This window comes from Myotis myotis, unplaced genomic scaffold, assembly GCF_014108235.1.
Source record: "Myotis myotis isolate mMyoMyo1 unplaced genomic scaffold, mMyoMyo1.p scaffold_m19_p_13, whole genome shotgun sequence".
Classification (NCBI taxonomy): Eukaryota; Metazoa; Chordata; class Mammalia; order Chiroptera; family Vespertilionidae; genus Myotis; species Myotis myotis.
This window is the reverse complement of record NW_023416317.1, coordinates 34628241-34650467: the sequence shown is the minus strand read 5'-3', so window position 1 is coordinate 34650467 and position 22227 is coordinate 34628241. Positions and strand designations below refer to the sequence as shown.

The following is a 22227-nucleotide window of genomic DNA, read 5'->3' as shown; positions in this document are numbered from 1 at the left end:
AAAATCTTGGTCTTTTGGTGTTTGTCTCATACCAAAGTTTTGTGCCTCTAGTTATGTAATGGGCAATTCTTCTGTTCACTGACGGTATACATCAAGCATGTCAAACTCAAAAGCTAACATGGGCAAAATAAACAAGGCATGTGGCTCGCGGGCTGCAAGTTTGACATGCTTGATGTACATCCAGAAGCAAGTCTCCTATGGCATCCTAACTTCCCCTCCTCACAGCCCACAGATTTTAAATCTTAGAAACTTTCTGAATATTCTGGTGTAGCTTATTCTTAAAAACAGCTTAGAAATAGCTAGTCTGTGTGATTTAAATTATACGCCTCATGTGAAAGGTTTACACATTAAGCAAAGTGCATTAGGCCTTTTACCTCCAAAGAATTAAACTTGACTAAGCAGCTGTTTCCATGCAATTGGAGGCCAGGGGATTTTATAGGTTACCTCTAAAATGGAGCTCCCAGAATAGCTGGGTGTGTGTATCTCCCTGGCCCTGAGATAACTTTGTTTTTCTTGATCCCCTAAGTGCCACTTTTCACGCCAATTGTGAATTGAAAAAGGTATTCTGTGTTTCTTGGACCTCACTGTCCATTTAATTTTTGAGCACAAACATTCAGAAATTCATAATTATTCTTTCCCTTTCTCTTCTTTCAGCATGGAAAGAGGAGTATTGACACATAGTTTCTAAAACTACTCAGCTGTTTTAGGCACTCAGGATTAAAGAGAGCTAAACATGAAAGTAGGGAGCTCTCGACCAGTCTAATAGCAAGCTTAAGTCCAGGTCATTGTCACCTCTAGGTTATATTCAAAGAATCTATCAATATCAGGGTAAGAGACATTAGGATTACATGTATTAATCTTATATAATTTATTCCCCACAGGCTTCCTTGTTTGCCCTGGCCTTCTTACCCCCTGGTTGATGCTTCCCTTACTTTTCTGTTAGGGTCTATTCTTACCCTTATGCTATTATTGAATTCTCTGTCAAGTGTTCCCCAGTCCCACCTCTGTCCCCAGAATGAATTGATCATTTCCCATCCCTACCCCATTTTTGCTTCTACCGCGAACCTTCATTTAAAATCCCTTTTAAGCATTCATCTTTTCTATTGCTTTCAGTACTTTTAGCAATATCCAACCAAGCTCTACCTCAGGTCACCTTACCGTGATGACAGACATGAAAGGTACTGAATAAGTATTAATTACCTTGATTAGCAACTCATTATTTCTTCTTGAAGCAATGCATAATTTGAATGGATTTAAAATGACATTTTTTTCTCCATCCTTTCCTTTCCATAAAAACTTATAAATTCTAAGCATAGCTCATTTTACTTTTCTTATACATTCATGAACAACAGAAGAAAAAAGTAGGAAATTTTCAAAATTCCTGAAGTATAGTGATTATATTTATCAAATTCACATTGCAGAGATATAATTTTTTAAAAGGATATTGTTGACTACAGAATTATGTATACTATGGATGTCATTTTTTAAAATACACGTTGATGAATTAACTGAAGTCTAATCCCATTGGTAGCATCATTCTGTACATTGACAAGAAAGACACATACTTGAAGACAGAGGGTTCACCCAGCTAGAACAATATCATTTATTTCACTCTAGAACTTCTTTCCTTTTTTCTTTTGAATAGGTAACCTCCAAACTGGCTGTAGCTGGTTTTGCTCAGTGGCTAGAGCATCGGCCTGTGGACTGAAGGGTCCCAGGTTCGATTCTGGTCAAGGGCATGGTGCCAGGTTGCAGGCTCGATCCCCAGTAGGGGGCGTGCAGGAGGCAGCCAGTCAATGTTTCTCTCTCATCATTGGTGTTTCTATCTTTCTCTCTCTCTCTCCCCCTCTTCCTTCCTCTCTGAAATCAATAAAAATATATTTAAATATATATATATATGTTTATGTTTGCATATCCTGGATGTTATAAGTTCTGATTTTCACTGCATTATAATAAATTCAAGTAGCTGACTTTCTAGGGCCATGGATCAGAAAGTAATGTGTAATGAGGGATCATTTGTACCAGTTAATACTCTTAGATGATAGTCACATGTAATTTGGCACCTAATTGTTCTTTTTTCCCTAAAAATATCACTTAATAAATTTTTTTCATATTGAGATGGGGAAAAAATAGGTGAAAAGATTCACTTTAATTGATCATTTATATATAAACAACTAAATCTACTTGACCCTGTGTGTCTTGTTATATGCTTGCCTAATTTTTTAAGAGAGGGGGCCTATGTTTGAAGGTTTCATTTTTACAGTTATTAACTTAACATCCCCTGTGAATGGATATAAAAACCGAGATCATGAGCAATTTATTTAATGTAACATAATTATTGGGTGCCTATTTTGTATATAACACTGTTCTCAGCCCCATGGAATATAGCAAGACGTAAAACATAAGAGCATTCCGTATTTTCCTTTGAAGATAGATATTTGGGAAGCTAATGCATAAAAGCAATTTACGAGTTAAATACTTATTCAAATTTAAGAAACCTCATAAGATATTATATGCTTATTAGATAGTATTTACAGATACATGGTGCTTTGGGCTGAAAGGGCTTCTGGGGAAGAGAGGTGGTTGGTCAGGGAAAATGGGAACTGACATGGGCCTTCAAGGATTAGTAGTAGCAATGTTTGAAAAGAGACATCCAAGCAGAACATTCCACACAATGAAGGAATCCCATGAACAGAGGCACAGAGGTGCAAAGGAAAATGGAAGGAGAAGGCACTATATAATCTAATCTCATTAAATTCGAGAAAATGTAAAAGAAGAATAGTGGTTCTCTCATCTTCCAGATCCATGTTCCCCTTCCTGGCCTCCATGTGTGGTTGGGTGGTGCTGAGACTAGTTCTGACTAATAAAATGAAAGCAACATCACCTCTGAGGCTCTGCAGACTATTGCCCTTCTGGTACAGTGACTGACCAACCACCTTCAAAATGGGGTCAACTGCATCAACCTGGGTGCTTAAATGCCTGAGAAGAGCCCTCTTGCCAAGCTATTACAGTCTTAATGAGAAATAAAATGCTAATTTTTTAAGCCACTGAGATTGGGAGTTGATCATTAAACGCAGTATGTATATATAATCTAGCCTATCCTGATTGATACATGGCTGAGTAACAAACTAAGTTGGTTAAGGACATCTTGTGGAAATACTAGAGGAAAAGAGATTTTTAACTGCATGTTCTAAATACCTAACATTCTTAAGAAAAAACCTCAAATCACTTCCAAATTTCTAAGTAGAAGATTTCACTAAGGAAGAGAAACATAAATTAATGTCTTACACTAAACATAAAAAGTTAACCTCAGAATTTGAAAAGGCATTAAAACCTTGAAAACAACAAGGTCTATCTAGGCAAAAGAAGAACTAAAGATTGCAAGGTTATCATTTCATTAAATAATCAATTAAAGGTTTTATACAGTTATTACCTCTGTCAACATTTATTTAAAAGTATCCTGGCTCTAGTTGTTTTGGCTCAGTGGATAGAGCGTCAGCCTGCAGACTGAAGGGCCCGGGTTCGATTCTGGTCAAGGGCACATGCCCGGGTTGCAGGCTCGATCCCCAGTAGGGGGCGTGCAGGAGGCAGCCAATTGATGATTCTCTTTGATGTTTCTATCTCTCCCTCTAAAACCATTAAAATTATATTTAAAAAATAAGTTTGTTTTAAGAAAAAAGTATCCTGAATTCTTTATATTTTGCTTCCATCCTGTCTGGTTATAATGTGATTTATTGGTAATTTGTCATGCATTATCTAGTTAATTTGCATTTTTGCCTTCCTTTAAAGATGTTCAGGATTATATCCATATTTTCCATATGCTGATATATTTATTTTTTCTTCATAAACACATTTTCAGGTCACATTGAAGTAGTAAAATTACTTGTGGCACATGGAGCTGAAGTGACGTGCAAGGATAAGAAGTCTTACACACCTCTTCATGCTGCAGCCTCTAGTGGAATGATCAGCGTAGTCAAGTACCTTTTAGACCTTGGAGTTGATGTAGGTTTATAGACTGAGCACTATAAGGGAGTGGAGAATTTTTATGTTTGTGATTTTACTATTGGTAGAAGTTACTTCAGATTTAAAGATGATTTTATACAATAATTTTTATGTCTTTTAACCAGTATACTTATAGTCCTTTACATAATATATAGTGCACTGATATCTGATGAAGACATGTAATTAGTCAAAGTAGATGAAGAGGTAAAATACATTTCAAAGGTGAATGTTTGAGTGACAAAAGTTTTTACTTCTCCATCGTATTCCAGGCTCTGTAGTTCCATTTCAGCTATGAAAACCAGCAGCTCAGACATACATGAATTATTTTTTCTAAGTGGCTAGGTTATGGTTAGTCTTATTTGCCCACTTAGTCTAATCTTCCCTTTAAATGACTGTAGCAATTCACATTACAGGATATTGGGAAGAGATAGGCAGGAAAACTAGAGTTTCTTGCCCATCAACCATAAATGTTTGGTTAGAAAGGGTTGCTGCTTTATCTGAATATATTTGATCCTGGAATTATAGCTTAGAATACCTGTAGCTTTCACAGGCCATCCTTTTAAGCAGGAGTACTTTTTATCCAAGAGTATATTTACTCTAATTTTAAGTACAGTTCTGACAACCTCCTCTGGTTCTTAAAACATAGATAGGAGCAGCAAATTAGGAGAGAAGGAAGTCTCTGCTAGACGAATGCAGTTTAGATCAGACAAACAAGAACGAGGTAGGTAGTAGCCTCTGGTTGGGCAAAGAATACATGGTGACTATAGAGCTCAGTAGACTTAATTTAAGGACTGTGGGAAGCACTTTGCCTAAAGCAAGCAAGTAACTACTGAAGTATGGGGATCTTGAAAAGTCTCAGAAATCTAAACACATTTTTAGGCATCTCAACTAGATGATCTATTTTGATCTAGATAAAATGAGACAGCCTTGTTTCTGATCTCTGTTCCAAGTTCCTTTCTGATGCAGTTTTTAAAGCTTATTTTATTGAGAGTAAAATTACATTTGTACACACTTTAAAATAGTCAGACTTAGAGCCGTTTAGTGACTTGTGGCCTCCAGTTGCATGATTTATTAGTTTCCTACGGCTGCCTTCACAAATTACCATAAAGTAAGTGACTTAAAACAGATTTAATCTCAAAGTTCTGGAGACTCTGAGGGAGAATCTATTCCATGTCTATTATCTTTTGTTGATTAAATCTAGGTACTTTGACTAAAGTCACATACTACATTTTTACTTCCCCCAGTTTCTGTTACCAGGTATCTGAGAAAAGAAAATGGTATGTAAAGTTGTGATAAATGGGGGCCAACTATACAACGTTTGATGGCACAGTTTCCATACAAGACTACCTTTACTTCTGACCAACTACAAGTTTGGGCATTTCCCAAAACTACCTTCACGTTTCCTAATTCACTAGAATCACTCAAAAAGCTCACCAAAAGCTATTATACTCACAGTTATGGTTTATTATACAGCAGAGATGCAAATGAAGATATCTGAAGGAAGAGACACATAGGACAGAGTTCAGGAGTATTCTTAATGAAAAGCTTCCATTGGCCTCTCCCATGGAGTTAGGACTCCTTACTCTCAAAGCATTAGTGTATGACAATATGCGCATGGTATTGCCAACAAGAAAGATTCACCTGAGCTTCCTTTTTAGTGTTTTTATTGGATTTCCATTACATGGGGATGATTGATTTTATCAGTTGCCCACATTGTTGATTTCATACTCTAAATCCAATGATACCAGAGGGCCCTAAGACTCATCAGCTATAGCCAATCCTACTTTAAGATCCAGTGTAGCCTGCTCCCTCCCTAAGCAAGGACACTCCTATTACGTATGCTGTGTATTACCTCCCAAAAGACAAGGTCAAAGACCAGACATTTCTTTGGCAAAGGTCAGATTCTTTACTACACAAAAGTTATGTAGACTTTTGCCCATTTTATTTATTAGAAGAGAGAATAACTTGAGTTGCGTGAATTATTTCTCAGTATTGAGCATATTTTGAGCACATTTATTTTGGTAAAATGTCAATATGTAAGACTAGAAAATGTCTAGAGCCCAAGTTGTAAAAATATATTAAATAGAAAAAAATGCCATTCGTGTAAAAATTTTTCTGATACCTACTACATTACTAATTTTTGTCACTGTAAGTGAAAAGACTAAGCATGTGCACATTATTCAATAATATCTCAGAATTTTCCGTTTGTGTTCATTTTTTCATGATTCTTAGAGTTAATTCTCTAAATGTCCTTTACCTGGAAGTCTTTTATATCTCACTAAAATATCTTTCTTGGAATCATTCAGTTTTGTCATGCAGTAGACATTGTACATGGGAATTACATTCCCTGTACAAAATGCCGTTTGATACAAAAATGCTGTTTTTAATGTTCATTATTTTAAAAGAAGTTGAGAATTATAAGCCTATCTGTATATTTATCCCTGTTTCTCACTTTAATAATTTGCTTGCAAGCAAAATGTTGTTAAAATAACTCACAACAAGGATAATTAGAAACACTACTTTAACATTGACATTTTGTTTTCTCCCAATAGATGAATGAACCAAATGCCTATGGAAATACACCTCTTCATGTAGCCTGCTATAATGGACAAGATGTTGTAGTGAATGAACTTATCGATAGTGGTGCTAATGTAAATCAGAAGAATGAGAAAGGATTTACTCCTTTGCACTTTGCTGCTGCCTCAACACATGGAGCGCTGTGCTTAGAGCTCCTGGTGGGCAATGGGGCTGACGTCAATATGAAGGTAGGAATACAATTGGAATCCACACTAGTATTTAGGAGTTCACTATTTCAAACAATATCAGTAACAAATATCATTCCTCAACAAAAAGTAACAAATTACTGATACAAGAACATAGATGAATCTTTAAATATGTTGAGTGAAGCCTTACAAAAGAATATATATATATACACTATTTCCATTTCTGTCAAATCTAGAACAGTTGAAATTCCATTTTACATGGTGTTCCAGATTCTATAGTTTAAAAAACAGCCCGGCTGATATGACTCAGTGGTTGAATGTTGAACACCAGGAGGTCACGGTTCAATTCCTGGTCAGGGCACATGCCAGGGTTGTGGGCTCTAGTAGGGGGCATGCAGGAGGCAGCTGATCAGTGGTTCTCTGTCGTCACTGATGTTTCCATCTCCTTCTCCCTTCCTCTCTGAAATCTCAGTGGTATGTGTATGGGTGTTCACTGTAATACTCTTTCAACTTTTCTATTTTGAAATTTTTCACAATGTTGCCAATTGGATGGCTTGTTTGCTTGAAAATATGAATATAAAATTAAAGAATCAAATACCTAAATAGGTATTTATGAAATAAATCTAATACTCCATTATTATAATGAATGACATGATGGGTTTTTTTTCTTCTTTTAATCTTTATTGTTGAAGGTATTATATAGATCCTTTTGACATGAGAGTTTCTTAAGGAGATCTGCATTATACAGTTTTAGTGTAACTTGGCACTTACCACATTTCAGTTTTGAATATATACACAGAAGGTATGTTGAATATTGTGAAGGATTAGAATTATAAAACAATTCCTTTCCTTTTTTGGTGGTCATGTATATGTTTTGATTTGTTAAATAATTTTGGGGAAGAAAAGACTTTACCTAACTCAAGCATTGTTTTCATGTTTAGAACTCCTTTTAATTTCAGAACTTTCACATTAAATACACACATGCACATCTAGTTTGATTTATTATTTTAAGTAATTTGAGAAAATAGCTAACAAAAATAATATATCAGTTTTTAAGTGAATTATGGGCTGAGGTTAATTACAACATTCACTTTTCCTTGGTTGAGGAGGGATTCAATATTTCTTAAAATGAAGGAATTAGAGCAATGTGAAATTTTTGAAATGTGGGAAGCACATCCTGGCTGTGTCCCACTCCCGATTATATGGCTTGGTTAATATCCTGTGCTTCAGTTTCCCCACCTATGAGATAGGAATGATAGTAAGATTACACTGTATCTACCATGCAGAGCTTTTTATAAACTGTAGGCATTGATTTTTTTAAAAATTTGTGCTTTATAATACACATGCTAAGAAGTTCATAATTTTCAACTGTTTTACCTCCATAGCTTCAGCTAAACTTAACACTTGAGTAATAGTTATACAAAATAAAAATACAAGAGAACATTAAAAATGAAACTAAGGATTACATATTATGGATAGGACAACTATTTTAAATTTTTTTTGTTTGATTATTTCAGAGCAAAGATGGGAAAACCCCACTGCACATGACTGCCCTCCACGGTAGATTCTCCAGATCACAAACCATTATCCAGAGTGGTAAAAAGTATTTCTGTTTGTTTTTTTTTTCTTAAATGTAGTAAAAACATCCACAAAATGAATGGTATTGAGGACTTGTCATAGTAGTCTATTTTTTAAATATTTGATGTCAGATCTCATGAAAACCAAATAAAGAAAATAAAATGCCATGTATATGTTTTTTACATAATTTCTTAAATTTATTTTTGGTTGTTTCCCCTGGATTATAAATCTAATTTCTCTAGCAGTAATGTTGGCTTTTTAAAAATATTGGTAAAGAGAAAATTCTGCCTCTCCACTGCATTTATATTATATATAAACAAAACTCTGTTGCAAATATCATTTTTCCCCTCTTTAATATTTTGAACTATTTTTAGAATTTTCATTTACTTTTTGAACTTGTATTCTTTTGCATTTGAATTAATACTAGGCAAGCTAAACTTTTAAGTAAAAAGAACTTTTAGGCGCAGTGCTTTAAAGCAATGTTTTTCAAGACATGTTTCTCAAGATAACAGCTGTTAGTGGTTTTGCAGAGGAAAAATAGGAACAGGCTCATGATCAAATACTTTGTGAAGCATTGCATGCAGTAGTCTTGATGATGTGAGAGTGTGCACATTAACGTTCTGAAAAGTCTTGTTCTAAAGAAATGTGTTTAATTTTGCTTTAAAACAATGGTCTCCAAACTTATTGGATCCCAGAACCCTTAAGTATAAAATCTGTAACTCCAGTGCCTAGACCAGGGGTGGGCAAACTTTTTGACTGGAGGGCCACAATGGGTTCTTAAACTGGACCGGAGGGCCGGAACAAAAGCATGGATGGAGTGTTTGTGTGAACTAATATAAATTCAAAGTAAACATCATTACATAAAAGGGTACGGTCTGTTTTTTTTTTAGTTTTATTCATTTCAAATGGGCCAGATCCGGCCTGCGGGCCGTAGTTTGCCCACGGCTAGCCTAGACCAATGTACTATGAATGAAATCTAGTTAAATCCATCAGTGTGCTTGAATAGAGCTTTATCTTGCTTTTCATGTAATAGATTTGTCTTGATCTATATATAATCTAGTGTCTGATAGCATGTCCTTTATTGCAGGAGCTGTAATTGACTGTGAGGATAAAAATGGAAACACCCCTTTGCACATAGCAGCAAGATATGGCCATGAGCTGCTAATCAACACTCTTATTACAAGTGGTGCTGACACTGCAAAGTAAGTACTTAACCAAGGCGTCGATAGCTGTGACAGAGAAACACTGAAGGAAGTGAACTGCATTTTCCTAGATATTTCAATTAGAAATGTGGGTTTTAGCCTCCAGCAATTACGTATTGTACTAATTGCTAGAGGGTTTTTTTCTCCTTTTTGTATTTACAATTTGGAAGAATAGAATGTTTGATAATACAATTTCATTTGGTAAGCCAGCATAGAGTACTTTTAAATATTTTTTAACTCTAGTTCTTTCTAGATTATGCAGTTTTGATTAGAGCTTTTAATTTGTGTGGTCTATTAATTTTTAATACTGGAGGTCCGGTGCATGAAATTTGTGCACAGGGTCGGGGGGGGGGGGGGATCCCTCAGCCCCCCGGCCAGCACCCTGTTCAACCCGGGATCCCTTTCGTTGGCTCCTAGATGCTTGCCTGCCTGCCTGATGGCCCCTAACTGCCTCTGCCAGACTGATCGCCCCTAACTGTCTCTGCCTCGGCCCCCCGCCACCGTGGCTTTGTCTGGAAGGACGTCCCGAAGATGTCCAGTCTAATTATCATATTATGCTTTTATTAGTATAGATATTTTTGGTTGCAATAATTTTGAGAGGAGGATGTTCCTGGCATATAGTGTAGTGTAGGTAGCACACAGGGGCACTGCTGAACATCCTACATGCACAGGATGGCCCCCATACACAAACACACATACATACATACACACACAACAAAGTGTATAATGACAGTAGTGCTGCGTTTAAAAAAAACCTTACTCTTTGAGGAAAATTGCTGGATAATAAGTTATGCCCACCTTTAACCTATTGCCAAATTGCTCTCCAAGGTGTTAAGATTTTGACCCACCTGTCTTTTCACTTTAAGTAATTTATTTAAGTGATTGTCTTTTTCTTGCATTGTAATGAAAATACTGTCTGGTTTATTTCAGGCGTGGCATACATGGAATGTTCCCCCTCCATTTGGCAGCCTTGAGTGGTTTTTCAGATTGCTGCAGGAAACTCCTTTCTTCTGGTGAGTGGGACTTTTGCAAACTGATTAATTTGTCTTCTACCCCCATTTTAATACAATTTCTTTGTTCTTCAATAATTACATACAGATATCTCCAAATGTGAATCATGTATTAACCCCTCTTAGAAAATGTTGGGTCCTTTAATTTTTTTTTTTTAAATATATATTTTATTGATTTTTTACAGAGAGGAAGAGAGAGGGATAGAGAGTTAGAAACATCGATGGGAGAGAAACATCTATCAGCTGCCTCCTGCACACCTCCTACTGGGGATGTGCCCATAACCAAGGTACATGCCCTTGGCCGGAATCAAACCTGGGACCATTCAGTCCGCAGGCCGACGCTCTATCCACTGAGCCAAACCAGTTAGGGCGGGTACTTTAATTTTAAGGTTCAATTTTCTCTTCATCTCTGGAAAAGGTTTTTTATTTTTCCAGTGATTTTCTTCTCTCTGTTAGGAATGGGATGTGGAGTATTTCTAGAGCAGCTTCTGTTGATTGAAGGGTAACCATCTTCTGGGATTGTCCCGTTATGTCTAAAAGCAAAATATCTTTATTTGCATGCTTCCTTTTTAAGACCTAATTTCCATCATACAGGAAGTTTGTGAAGTTATTTGTGTCATCTAATTACTATTTTAAAATGCCACAATCGTAGTCAGTTTGAAACAAAACAGAATAGCTTTTTATAAATATTACTACAAAACTGTGGTCCTTATTAAATTCATAGAATTACTAAATATATAAAATTTAATTGATTATATTTCTCAGAGGTTAAGAAAGTTGAACAGATTTTATATATTAATACTCATGATTGCTGAAAGGATTATGGGAAAGTTTCCATGAAAATTAGCATATTTGGAGACAGACACTTCTGAGTTTTTCTTAAATGATAATTCTTAAGTGAGTTAATTCTGTTTTGAGTTTTTAAATGTGTGTGTGTGTGTGTGTGTGTGTGTGTGTGTGTGTGTGCGCGCGCGTGGCTCTGTGGTTGAGCATCGACACAGGAACCAAGAGGTCACAGGTTTGATTTCCATTCAGGGCACATGCCTGGGTTGTGGGCTCGATCCCCAATAAGGGGTGTGCAGGAGGTAGCTGACCAATGATGTTCCTCTCTCATCACTGTTTCTATCTTTATGTCCCTCTAAATATCAATAAAATATATATATATATTTTATGGATTTTTCACAGAGAGGAAAGGAGAGGGATAGAGAGTTAGAAACATCGATCAGCTGCCTCCTGCACACCCCCCACTGGGGATGTGCCCGCAACCAAGGTACATGCCCTTGACCGGAATCGAACCTGGGACCCTTCAGTCCACAGTCCGACGCTCTATCCACTGAGCCAAACCGGTTAGGGCTATATTTTTAAAAATAAAAATAAATTGTGTGAGTGTCCCCACAAGTATTCACATACCCATTTTTCCTGTGAAAGAGAATTCTAAAACCTCTTCTCAGTGTTAGTAAAAATTTATAGGTAGCAAAGCACCTGTAACTTTTTTTAAAAAATGAAACATATTAAGATATAATTCACATATGGTACACTTTATTCACTTAAAGTTTGCAGTCTTTTTTTGTATATTCTCTGAGGTGTATAACCCTTACTACAGTCAGTTTTAGGATATTTTTATTTTCCTCCTAAAAGAAAGCCCCATTAGCACTCAATCCCCATTTTCTCCCTAAGCAACTACTAATCTACTTTCTGTCTATAAATTTGCCTATTCTGGGCAGTTCATAGAAATAGAATCACCCAAGATGTGCTCTTTTGTGACGGATTTCTTTCACTTAGCAAATTGATCTCAAGGGTCATCCATGTTGTAGCATTATCAATACTTTATTTTCTTTTATTGCTGAATAATATTCCATTGTATTCTATGGTTTTTATTTGTATTTGTTATGGTGTGTTTTTTTCAATTACAATCAGCATACAATATAGTATATTAGTTTCAGGTGTCTATAGTTTTTTTTTTTTCTTAATTAAATCTTTATTGTTCAGATTATTACATTTGTTCCTCTTTTTTCCCCCCATAACTCCCCTTCTCCCAGTTCCCGCCCCACAATCCGCCCTCACTCCCCACCCACTGTCCTCATCCATAGGTGCACGATTTTTGTCCAGTCTCTTCCCGCATCTCCCACACCCCTTTCCCCCCCAAGAATAGTCAGTCCATTCCCGTTCTATGTCCCTGATTCTATTATGATCACCAGATTATTTATTCACTTGATTCTTAGATTCACTTGTTGATAGATGCATGTTTGTTGTTCATAATTTGTATCTTTACCTTGTTCTTCTTCTTCCTCTTCTTAAAGGATACCTTTCAGCATTTCATATAATACTGGTTTGGTGGTGATGAACTCCTTTAGCTTTTCCTTATCTGTGAAGCTCTTTATCTGACCTTCAGTTCTGAATGATAGCTTTGCTGGATAAAGTAATCTTGGTTGTAGGTTCTTGGCATTCATCACTTTGAATATTTCTTGCCACTCCCTTCTGGCCTGCAAAGTTTCTGTTGAGAAATCAGCTGACAGTCGTATGGGTACTCCCTTGTAGGTAACTGAGTTTCTTTCTCTTACTGCTCTTAAGATTCTCTCTTTGTCTTTTGCTTTTGGCATTTTAATTATGATGTGTCTTGGTGTGGTCCTCTTTGGTTTCCTTTTGTTTAGGGTTCTCCGTGCTTCCTGGACTTGTAAGTCTATTTCTTTCACCAGGTAGGGGAAGTTTTCTGTCATTATTTCTTCAAATAGGTTTTCAATATCTTGCTCTCTCTCTTCTTCTGGCACCCCTATAATTCTGATGTTGGTATGCTTGAAGCTGTCCCAGAGGCTCCTTACACTATCTTCGTATTTTCGGATTCTTTTTTTCATTTTGCTTTTCCGGTTGGGTGTTTTTAGCTTCTTCGCATTTCAAATCTTTGCCTTGATTCTTGCGCTCCTCTGGTCTGCTGTTGGGAGTCTGTATAATATTCGTTATTTCAGTCCGTGTATGTTTAATTTCTAGTTGGTTCTTTATCATAACATCGAGGGTCTCATTAGATTTGTTGAGGATCTCATTAAGTTTATCAGCGGCTTCTAGACAGTTCTTGAGAGACCTTAAAAGTGTGGTTCTGAACTCAATATCCTCCATTGACAATTTTATCCTGTTTCTTTGTCTCCGCATTTTTTATGCTTTCTTGGTGCACCCCCTAGTGGTCTTTGTGCGCAGTCTTGTTGTAGTTAAGCCTTGATTGTTGTAGTTAATACTAGGGGGATTTGACCTCCAGGCCAGCTGGCTGTGAGAATCAGCTGTGTCTGCAGTGAGAAAACTTCTGTCCTCTTGGGAGGTGCTAATCTAGCCTTTGCCTGAGGCTATCTGGCAAATGGCTCTGTGCAGGGCTTGGGCGGGGCGGGTGGGTCACTCGGGCTCGGGATCAATAGGGCGGGCCGGAGCGAGCAGTTATGGCTGCTCTCAGTTCCGTCCCTAGGGGCTCTGCCTCAGAGTCCCAGCAACCGCTGCAAACCTCGGAGAGAAAGCTGCTTTCGAGTTCCGACTGAAGCCAGACAGTCCCGCTTCTCCCATTTGAGTCTGGGTCCCTAGAGACTCGCCCGGATCTGGAGCTCAGAATCTGAGACTCCCTCCCGATTGAAAGCACCAACCGCGCCCTCCGCCGCCAGCCGGCTCCGCGTGCACTCTGTACCTGAGTATTTCACTTCCGCACTGCGCCTCCTCTGAGTCTGGGTATGATATTCTCTTTCCTCCTAGTTGTAGAATTTCCACTCAGCCAGCCTTCCTGTGGTTCTGGATGATGTCCGTTCCGTCTTTTAGGTGTGTTTTGATTTGCTTGGTCGAGGCAGCAATCTCCGGCGTTAACCTATGCCGCCATCTTGGTTCTCCCCAGGTGTCTATAGTTTTTAAATAAGTACTCAAGCACTTATCCTAAAACCCTGTTTTTTAGTAGTAATTTTTTTGTAATATTGTACATCATTAATCTATTTTCCATAATTTTGTAACTATAATTCATAGTTTTGTTTGAGATTGGGGGTGTGTGGCTCTTGACATTTCTTGACAAAATACTGTAATATAAGTAATGTATCTATAACATTATATAACATGTAAAATGTCTTTTTTCTTGTAGGATTTGACATAGATACCCCAGACGATAATGGTAGGACCTGTCTCCATGCAGCTGCAGCTGGAGGGTATGTTAATAAAACAGTTACTGTTTTAAGAAAAAGGTCGTCGGTCATGGCAGTTTTTCTCTTTGATTCTCTTTATTAGTTCTGGACTACCACAAAATAGAAAACATAACAAGAATGATTTGGGAGAAGAAAGTCCTGAGTAGTAGAAATTGCTTTTCTTAAATCTTTATCCACCTAAGTCATAAATTGTGAGTATGAGAGAGAGAACAGACTTACAAAAGGAAGTTAATTGCTTTTTATAAGAATGATTTCTGGGTAAATGAAAAATATATTTCTTCCAATAAGAGCATCAAAACATTGGGAGTATTTTAAGTAATACTACTATTATTTGAGAATGCGTTAAGGAATTTTTAATTGTAATTTCGGGGCGGGGGAAATGTTAATAGGTTGTTTATGTTTTGCTTCTACTCAGGAAGAATATATATGAAATGGAAAATTTGAAATTGAAAGATTTTGGACTAAGTTTTGAGTATTAATTATTACTACTAGGGGAAATTAGACAGTTGGTTTGAATGAACAACAAACTTCAACTAAAACTCTTGTCCCGCCTGACCGGTATGGCTCAATGGTTGAGTGTCAGTCTGTGAACCAGGAGGTCACAATTCGGTTTCCAGTCAGGACACATTCCCTGGGTTGTGGGCTCATTTCCCAGAACAGGGGCATGCAGGAGGCAGCCATTGATGTTTCTACCTCTTTCTTCTTTCCTCTCTCTGAAATCAATAACATTTTAGGGGGAATAAAAACCCTTGGTCCCTGAAGCATGATGCTAATCTCTAAAGCTTTTGATAATCTAAACCCTAAAATTGTGATAAGCCGTTTAATTCTTGATGACTTTTTCAGGACGACATTTGCAAGAGTTTTATTTCCAGTAATAATTCCTTAGCAATTACTGATGATTTCGAAGTGTGTTGAACCAAGACTACCACTAGGCCAGTCTCAGTTGTAGAGATGGATTGTTAACATGTGACTGGGTGCTCTTGTTCTTCCAATGTCACCAAAGAGCCTTCCAGTTAAAACCTAGCATCCATGTTACTTGCCTATAGAGAGAGGGACAACAGACAACATGAATGTCTTATTGTTTGGCAGTTGCAATTTTCATAGAAATAGTAAGTTGATGTTCACATTTATAAAAATTAAATTTTAGAAATACCCATGCATGTAACATATTCTCCTATAATTTTAACTAAGGATGCATCTAAGTAAGCAAGGAATAGCTAATTTTGGACATTATCTATGTTTTCAGGTTTGATTTTTTTAACCTATTTTAATTCAATTTAGAATTAAAAACCACTTAAATTTAAACTGTTCAATTCTAAGCATGTTGCTTGAAGTTTATTTAAAGGCTCTTAAAAACTCTTTAGACACTTACAAATGTGAACTTCCTTTTAAATAGTGACAATAGGATTCATTCGTTATTTCCTATCAATGAGCAATACGTATGTATATAACTTTTTAAATTTCAGATAAGATGAATTTTAATGTTTTTATTCTTCATAAAATATAAATCGTGCTATATTATTCACTTTACTCTCATTTGAAAACATGTTTTTTATGCATATTTAAACCTACCAATTTCATTATTAAATTACTAACAATTAAGTATTCTATTTTTTCCTGGATAGAAATTTGGAGTGCCTAAACCTTCTGCTGAATACTGGTGCAGACTTCAACAAAAAGGACAAATTTGGGAGGTAAGGTGTGATACAGTTTTTCTGTAGAGCCTAATTAATGTTATTTACTCAGTGACTTGCTTGACCTTCTAACTGGCTTCTGAGAATTAACTGAACATTTTAGCATTGTGATCATGATTCATTGCAAGGTTTAAGTAAGTTGATAACTTGTAAATATTCATTCCTACCCAGGATCTTCTTCCACCCAAGCCCCTGCCACAGCCCCACGCTGCCTTCTGGCACTTTATAACTTTACATTATAAGCACTTCTCTACCTCTTGGTATCATTTCTCCTCCCATAATTATAGCCATGGAAATGTAAAACCCTGTGGTCTCTTCCAGAAACAAGCTAGAGCTCAGTATTCTCCTTTCCCCCAAGGCATTCCTTTTTTTCAGAGCGTGCAATGCCCATGTTGGTTACAGAGCACTAGAGAGAGAGAGGAAATGGCAAATATATATGTAATTTTCCTTTCTCCTCTCCTGTAACTCCCCACATACACAAATACCCATACCAGCATATCCACAAACACTCCCTGAGCAGGACCTACAGTAAAGCACCTGTGAAATGACTGAGTCCCTTTGCAGTCACTCAACCAATCCTCATTCTCAGGGTTCAAACCCAGGCCTCATTGTTGCTAGCATTTGTGGTGGCAATACTTAAAACCACTGTTATCTACTCTATAATAACCTTCCTATTGACTGAGGTGGTAGAAGAAAGATAAAGGTGTCTTTCCACCTCCCTGCCAGAGTGTTAGAACCATATAAGTAAGAATCAAAGGCAGTTTGAATTGGTTTGAAAAATAGAGGTGGCAATAGGAGCAAAATTGTGTGTGTGAAGAATTTGAGAATTGTATCAAAGTGTATATGACAAAAAAGGGTAGGTGTGTAAGAAGGAAATGTGGTTAAGCCAGTGCAGAAATAAATAGAATTAACTATGATAGGGAATTAGAAATGCATGTAAGAAAAGAAAAAACTATCTGATCTTATAATTACTTTGAGGGACAGACGGCTCTCATAAGTCTGCTAATGGAAGGAACTAATCACCTGCAAAATCAAAAATCATTTTGGCTTTGGAATGCAAAATTTTTATAGTGAATTTGGTTTTATAAAGCACTTTAGTCCATCCTATATTAGTTAATTCATAACACTTGAAGCATTCTATATTACAAATAGAGCTTCAGAAGCAGGTTCTGAGAATAGAAGTTTGAAAGTAATTCAGGGTTAATTGCATTTTTTAAAGTACTATTACTATGCTATATTCAGTAAATAATGTTTTACTGTTTTTTCCCTTGGTAAATGTTTTTAAAAATATATAGCATGAAGATTGGACTAAATTTTATCTTCACTTTTCTGTTTTCTCCTCCTCCCTTTTCTTCTTTTTTAATGAAAAGTCATGGAATCATAGCTTTGCAAACCAAAGACATGGACTCCTAGATATAGTAACATTCTGTTTCATTTCAGTAACTGGAAAGAAATAGGCTATGAATATTCAGTCTTTAGAAATTAGAACAGTGCTCTAACTCTTCTGAATAGTGAACAGTCTTCAAAACTATGTATTTTTGCTTCTAAAATCTGATATTACTTTGTAGCTCTACCATATAGTGGATATAACTGAGCACTCTTTTTAATGCTCCTATATTTTCTCTTTTATTCTTCTACTGAGACATGAACAGAAGCTGCTACCTCTTACTATGAAGCATTGTTTTCATCAATTTATATAATGTTTTATTGAATTATATAATAAGAATGGGAATACACAGTTTAGTAGCAAATAGAACTGACTCTCAATAAATAATAACTTTAATAGTTATTTTTTAGTATAGGGAAAGTTTTGTTAAAATAAAGGTTGCCAAATTTCTGAACAGAATACTGAGGGTGTCTGTAATTCACTCAAAAGACTGGAATTGTAACTTCCAGAGACCATGAAATCATTTAACTGTGTTTTTAATTTCATATTCTTAGAGGTTTTCTGCTGCCTAACTTTTCTCCTCCTCAGCTTTCTGTCCAGCCCTCCAAAAGACTTAGTTTATGGCAGAAATCAATCTCAGGCTCTCTTGTATTGTAACTGAGTGGAGTAAGAAGCGTCCACTGTGTTCTTGTTTACTCCTCTATGCCCCTGACTTTTATTTTTCTTATATTAACTTGGGCGCAAAAGATCTCCACTGCACTATGCTGCTGCCAACTGCAATTACCAGTGCCTGTTTGCTCTTGTGGGATCAGGAGCCAGTGTGAACGACCTTGATGAAAGAGGATGCACACCCCTGCACTATGCAGCTACATCAGACACAGATGGCAAGTAAGTATCATGTGGTGAGAATGAAGGATCGTTGCTCCCGTAGAATCACGTCTGCCATAATGCATGGCTATTTTTATTGCAAATTTATATTTCCTTTTTGAACTTGTTGGTGTTGATTATCTTTCCTTAAGTCTCTAGAGTGGGAAATAAATTGGTTTCATAATTATTCCTTAATTGTAGTTATTTTTACCTATTTCAACATAATAATAACCTTCCTATTGACTGAGATGATAGAAGAAAGATAAAGGTCTCTTTCCTTCCCCCTGCCAAAAACACATCTTAATATCACCTCCATGTTTTTTTTTATCTGACTTTTCAAAGGCTACTAGTAGCCTTGAGTATATCATAGGGGAAGGGGAAGAGAAGAGATACATGGGCAATGCTACCAGAAGATTGGGCTGTGAGACTGGAATATCACTATCCTTCAGATCTTAAAGTGTTAGAAGTTCTTAGGTGGTAGGGGAAGAATAGGAGAAATAGTTTCTAATACACTCTGATTTAAATTATGTGCTTAATTGGGATGAGAATATTTAATTTGTCTAATATATTAAATGAAGGTAAATTATAACAGTAATTATAGTTTATTACTTAGCTATTTAGTCATAAATAATTCCTCCTGATTTTGCATACGTAATTTATTTTAGGGGAAGGATTGAGATTGTAGAAGTCTTCATTTTTTAATTTTTTGAGTTTTATAAAATGAGCATATCTTAACTTATAATCAGGAAAAGTAAATTAAAAGATACTCTCTCCCTTCCACCTTATTTGCAAATTAAAAGTGAGTTCCTGAGTTCCAGATTTTCAAGGTCAAGTAATTTTGTGGTTCAGTATTTTAGAAACACCCAGGTTAAAGTATCACTAACTCATTCACCCTTGTGCTAAAGCATTTAGTAGAATGGCAAGAACACTAGATGAAGAGAAGACCTGAGGTTAGTCCTTGCTTCCCCACATTCTAGCCAAAAATATTTGGAACAAGTCATTATTTTGGGTGTCAGAACTTTTTCCCTTTGTTACAAAGAATGTTTGACTCACAAAGTAGTTATGAAATTACTTAGGATCTAAAAGCCATGCTAGTAGGAGGAATTCTATCACTATAAATCAACTCTTAGTCTTTGCTTTGTTACAGACCAATCATCCGAGTAGTGTTACTGTAAAAAATTACAGAAATAATGTGTTTTGATAGAAACTACTGCATGTATAACAGTTTAATTGTTTCAAACCATTTAATTCTGAAAACTTGGAACTAGTCACTGAAAATAGTGCTTTGAGACATGCCCCCCCCCCCCACTTTAGAAAGTCAACATGAACTTACCTGCTTGTTTTGCTTTCCTTAAATAAATCTTTTTTTTTAGTACTCATGTATCAGCAAGTTATCTTAAAATAGTTCTTTCCTCTGATAGACTGTCTTGTATTCAGGTCTCAGTAAGGAGAACTATTCCCGTTTTATCACTCATATCTAGAGAACTTGAGTAAAGATAAGGTATGCCCTAGGTGAAGTGTTTGTGCCTGTGAGGCAATGAGACTGCTCTCCAGTCCTGCCCATCTTTTCTCCATCTTTGCAGTGAGTGTTGACTTTGGAGCTGGGCACCTAGGAAGACTGTGCAGTTTGCACACTGCCTGGAACACTTCCTAAAGTGCCCTTACAGCCAGTTTATGAACACCAAGAATCACCAGGCCTGTCAATTAAGAAGTCAGATTGGGGTTTTTAATCATAGTGATACCCAGTTCACAGTGTTTGTCAATAATTTTAGCTGTACATAAATACTAAAATTTCACCTAAAAGAATGAACATTTACTTAAGGATAATTGTGATAGCTATAGATTCTGTAAATAATTTCTAAGATTTAAAGGATTTTAAGCAATTCAACATTAAACAAATAAGGATTGGCAATGAAAAGAATGCTCTGGGCCCTAGCCGGTTTGGCTCAGCGGATAGAGTGTTGGCCTGCGGACTCAAGGGTCCCAGGTTCGATTCCGGTCAAGGGCATGTGCATGGGTTGCGGGCACATCCCCAGTGGGGAGTGTGCAGGAGGCAGCTGATCGATGTTTCTCTCTCATCGATGTTTCTAACTCTCTATCCCTCTCCCTTTCTCTCTGTAAAAAATCAATAATATATATTAAACAAAAAAAAGAATTCTCTGGGTGTGTGTGTGTGTGTGTGTGTATTTGTGTGTAAATTGGTTTCATAATTACTCCTTAACAGTAGATATATATATATATATATATACACACACACACACACACGATACATATATATGATAGTTACTAAAAATCAATTACATTGCTTAAGGATTCTGTCTTATTTGTTTTCATATAACCTCAGTTTGCTTTTGTAAACTTAAGAAGTATTTGCTTACACATTTTTCCTATATTTAGTAATATTGCAATATTAGACAAATTATCACTGAATAATTATGGACTTGTAATGTGAGCATGAATAGAATTTAGGTTATTTTGTTGGATTCCCACCCCCATTTATCAAATGAATAGACAGAGGCCATCCTATATAATAAAGCAGTAATATGCAAATTGACTGTCATGCCCTCGCACAAGATGACTGCCCCCATGTGGACCAAGATCGCCACCACAAGATGGCTGGCAGGGGAGGACAGTTGTGGGCGATCAGGCCAGCAGGGGAGGGCAGTTAGGGGCAACCAGCCAGCAGGGGAGGGCAGTTGGGGGTGATCAGGCTGGCAGGGAAGGGCAGTTGGGGGCAACCAGGCCTGCAGAGGAGGGCAGTTTGGGGAAATCAGGCCGGCAGGGAGGGCAGTTAGGTGTCACTCAGGCTGGTAGGGGAGTGGTTAGGGGCAATCAGCCAGGCAGGTGAGCGATTGGGAGCCAGCAGTCCCGGATTGTGAGAGGGATGTCCGACTGCTGGTTTAGGCCCAACGCCACAGGGATCGGGCCTAAACCGGTAGTCAGACATCCCCTGAGGGGTCCCAGATTGGAGAGGGTGCAGGCTGAGCTAAGGGACACCACCACATATACACACATACACACCCTCCCTAACACACCCCCCCCCCCAGTGCATGAATTTCGTGCACCGGGCCTCTAGTTTCATTATAAAGATGAAGTGATTTACCCAAGATCATTGGTATCAAATCAGCTCTAGAGACAAATCTTTTAATTTCTAATTTAGTACTCTTTTTTTTTTTCTTTTTTTGCTAAGGTAACAATAAAATTACTAAAATTATAACAGTGTGGATCATATAGTGCCTTTTAAAATTATTTTTCTCATATTTTAATAGCACAGAAATGAAGTATTTCTCCCATGCAAAGGTTTTTCTTGTCACTTGCATACCAGTTTTACACTCTTTACACCCTCTCAGTCTTCTGATTCAAGATCATTGAATTCTGACTTCCATTTTGTGAGATGTCGTTGCATCCTTTATTGAGTGTCCTAATGAGATATTGTGCTCACTCTGTGTTCCAGATAGATGAGCAGTAATATTTGCCAACATAGGATGCTCACCACCACTTAAGACTTCAATCACATCAGATGTTGTGTGAGGGGAGCAGGTAGTCCCGTAGGTTGTGACTGTAAAAGACAGCCCTGTGCACTGTGCTTGCTGACAGACTTGGG

At 37.0% G+C, this 22227-nt stretch overlaps 1 protein-coding gene across 16 annotated transcripts in view; it reads left to right on the top strand.

Moving 5' to 3' along the window:
- The window catches only part of ANKRD28 (ankyrin repeat domain 28), a 148711-nt gene that overhangs the window by 102054 nt on the left and 24430 nt on the right, over positions 1-22227 (top strand). For 13 of the 16 annotated variants that reach the window (XR_004971580.1, XM_036332677.1, XM_036332678.1 and 10 more), the window contains 8 exons: positions 3860-4002; positions 6555-6767; positions 8243-8321; positions 9391-9505; positions 10436-10518; positions 14615-14678; positions 16301-16369; positions 18504-18644. Coding sequence is in view for 15 of the 16 variants with exons in the window: in XM_036332677.1 (XP_036188570.1) it covers positions 3860-4002; positions 6555-6767; positions 8243-8321; positions 9391-9505; positions 10436-10518; positions 14615-14678; positions 16301-16369; positions 18504-18644 (907 nt within the window). In the remaining variant the exon portion in view is untranslated. Of the gene's footprint in view, positions 1-1113; positions 1179-3859; positions 4003-6554; positions 6768-8242; positions 8322-9390; positions 9510-10435; positions 10519-14614; positions 14679-16300; positions 16370-18503; positions 18645-22227 lie in introns of those variants that run through there. The other 3 variants (XM_036332685.1, XM_036332686.1, XM_036332688.1) reach the window with 3 other exon arrangements.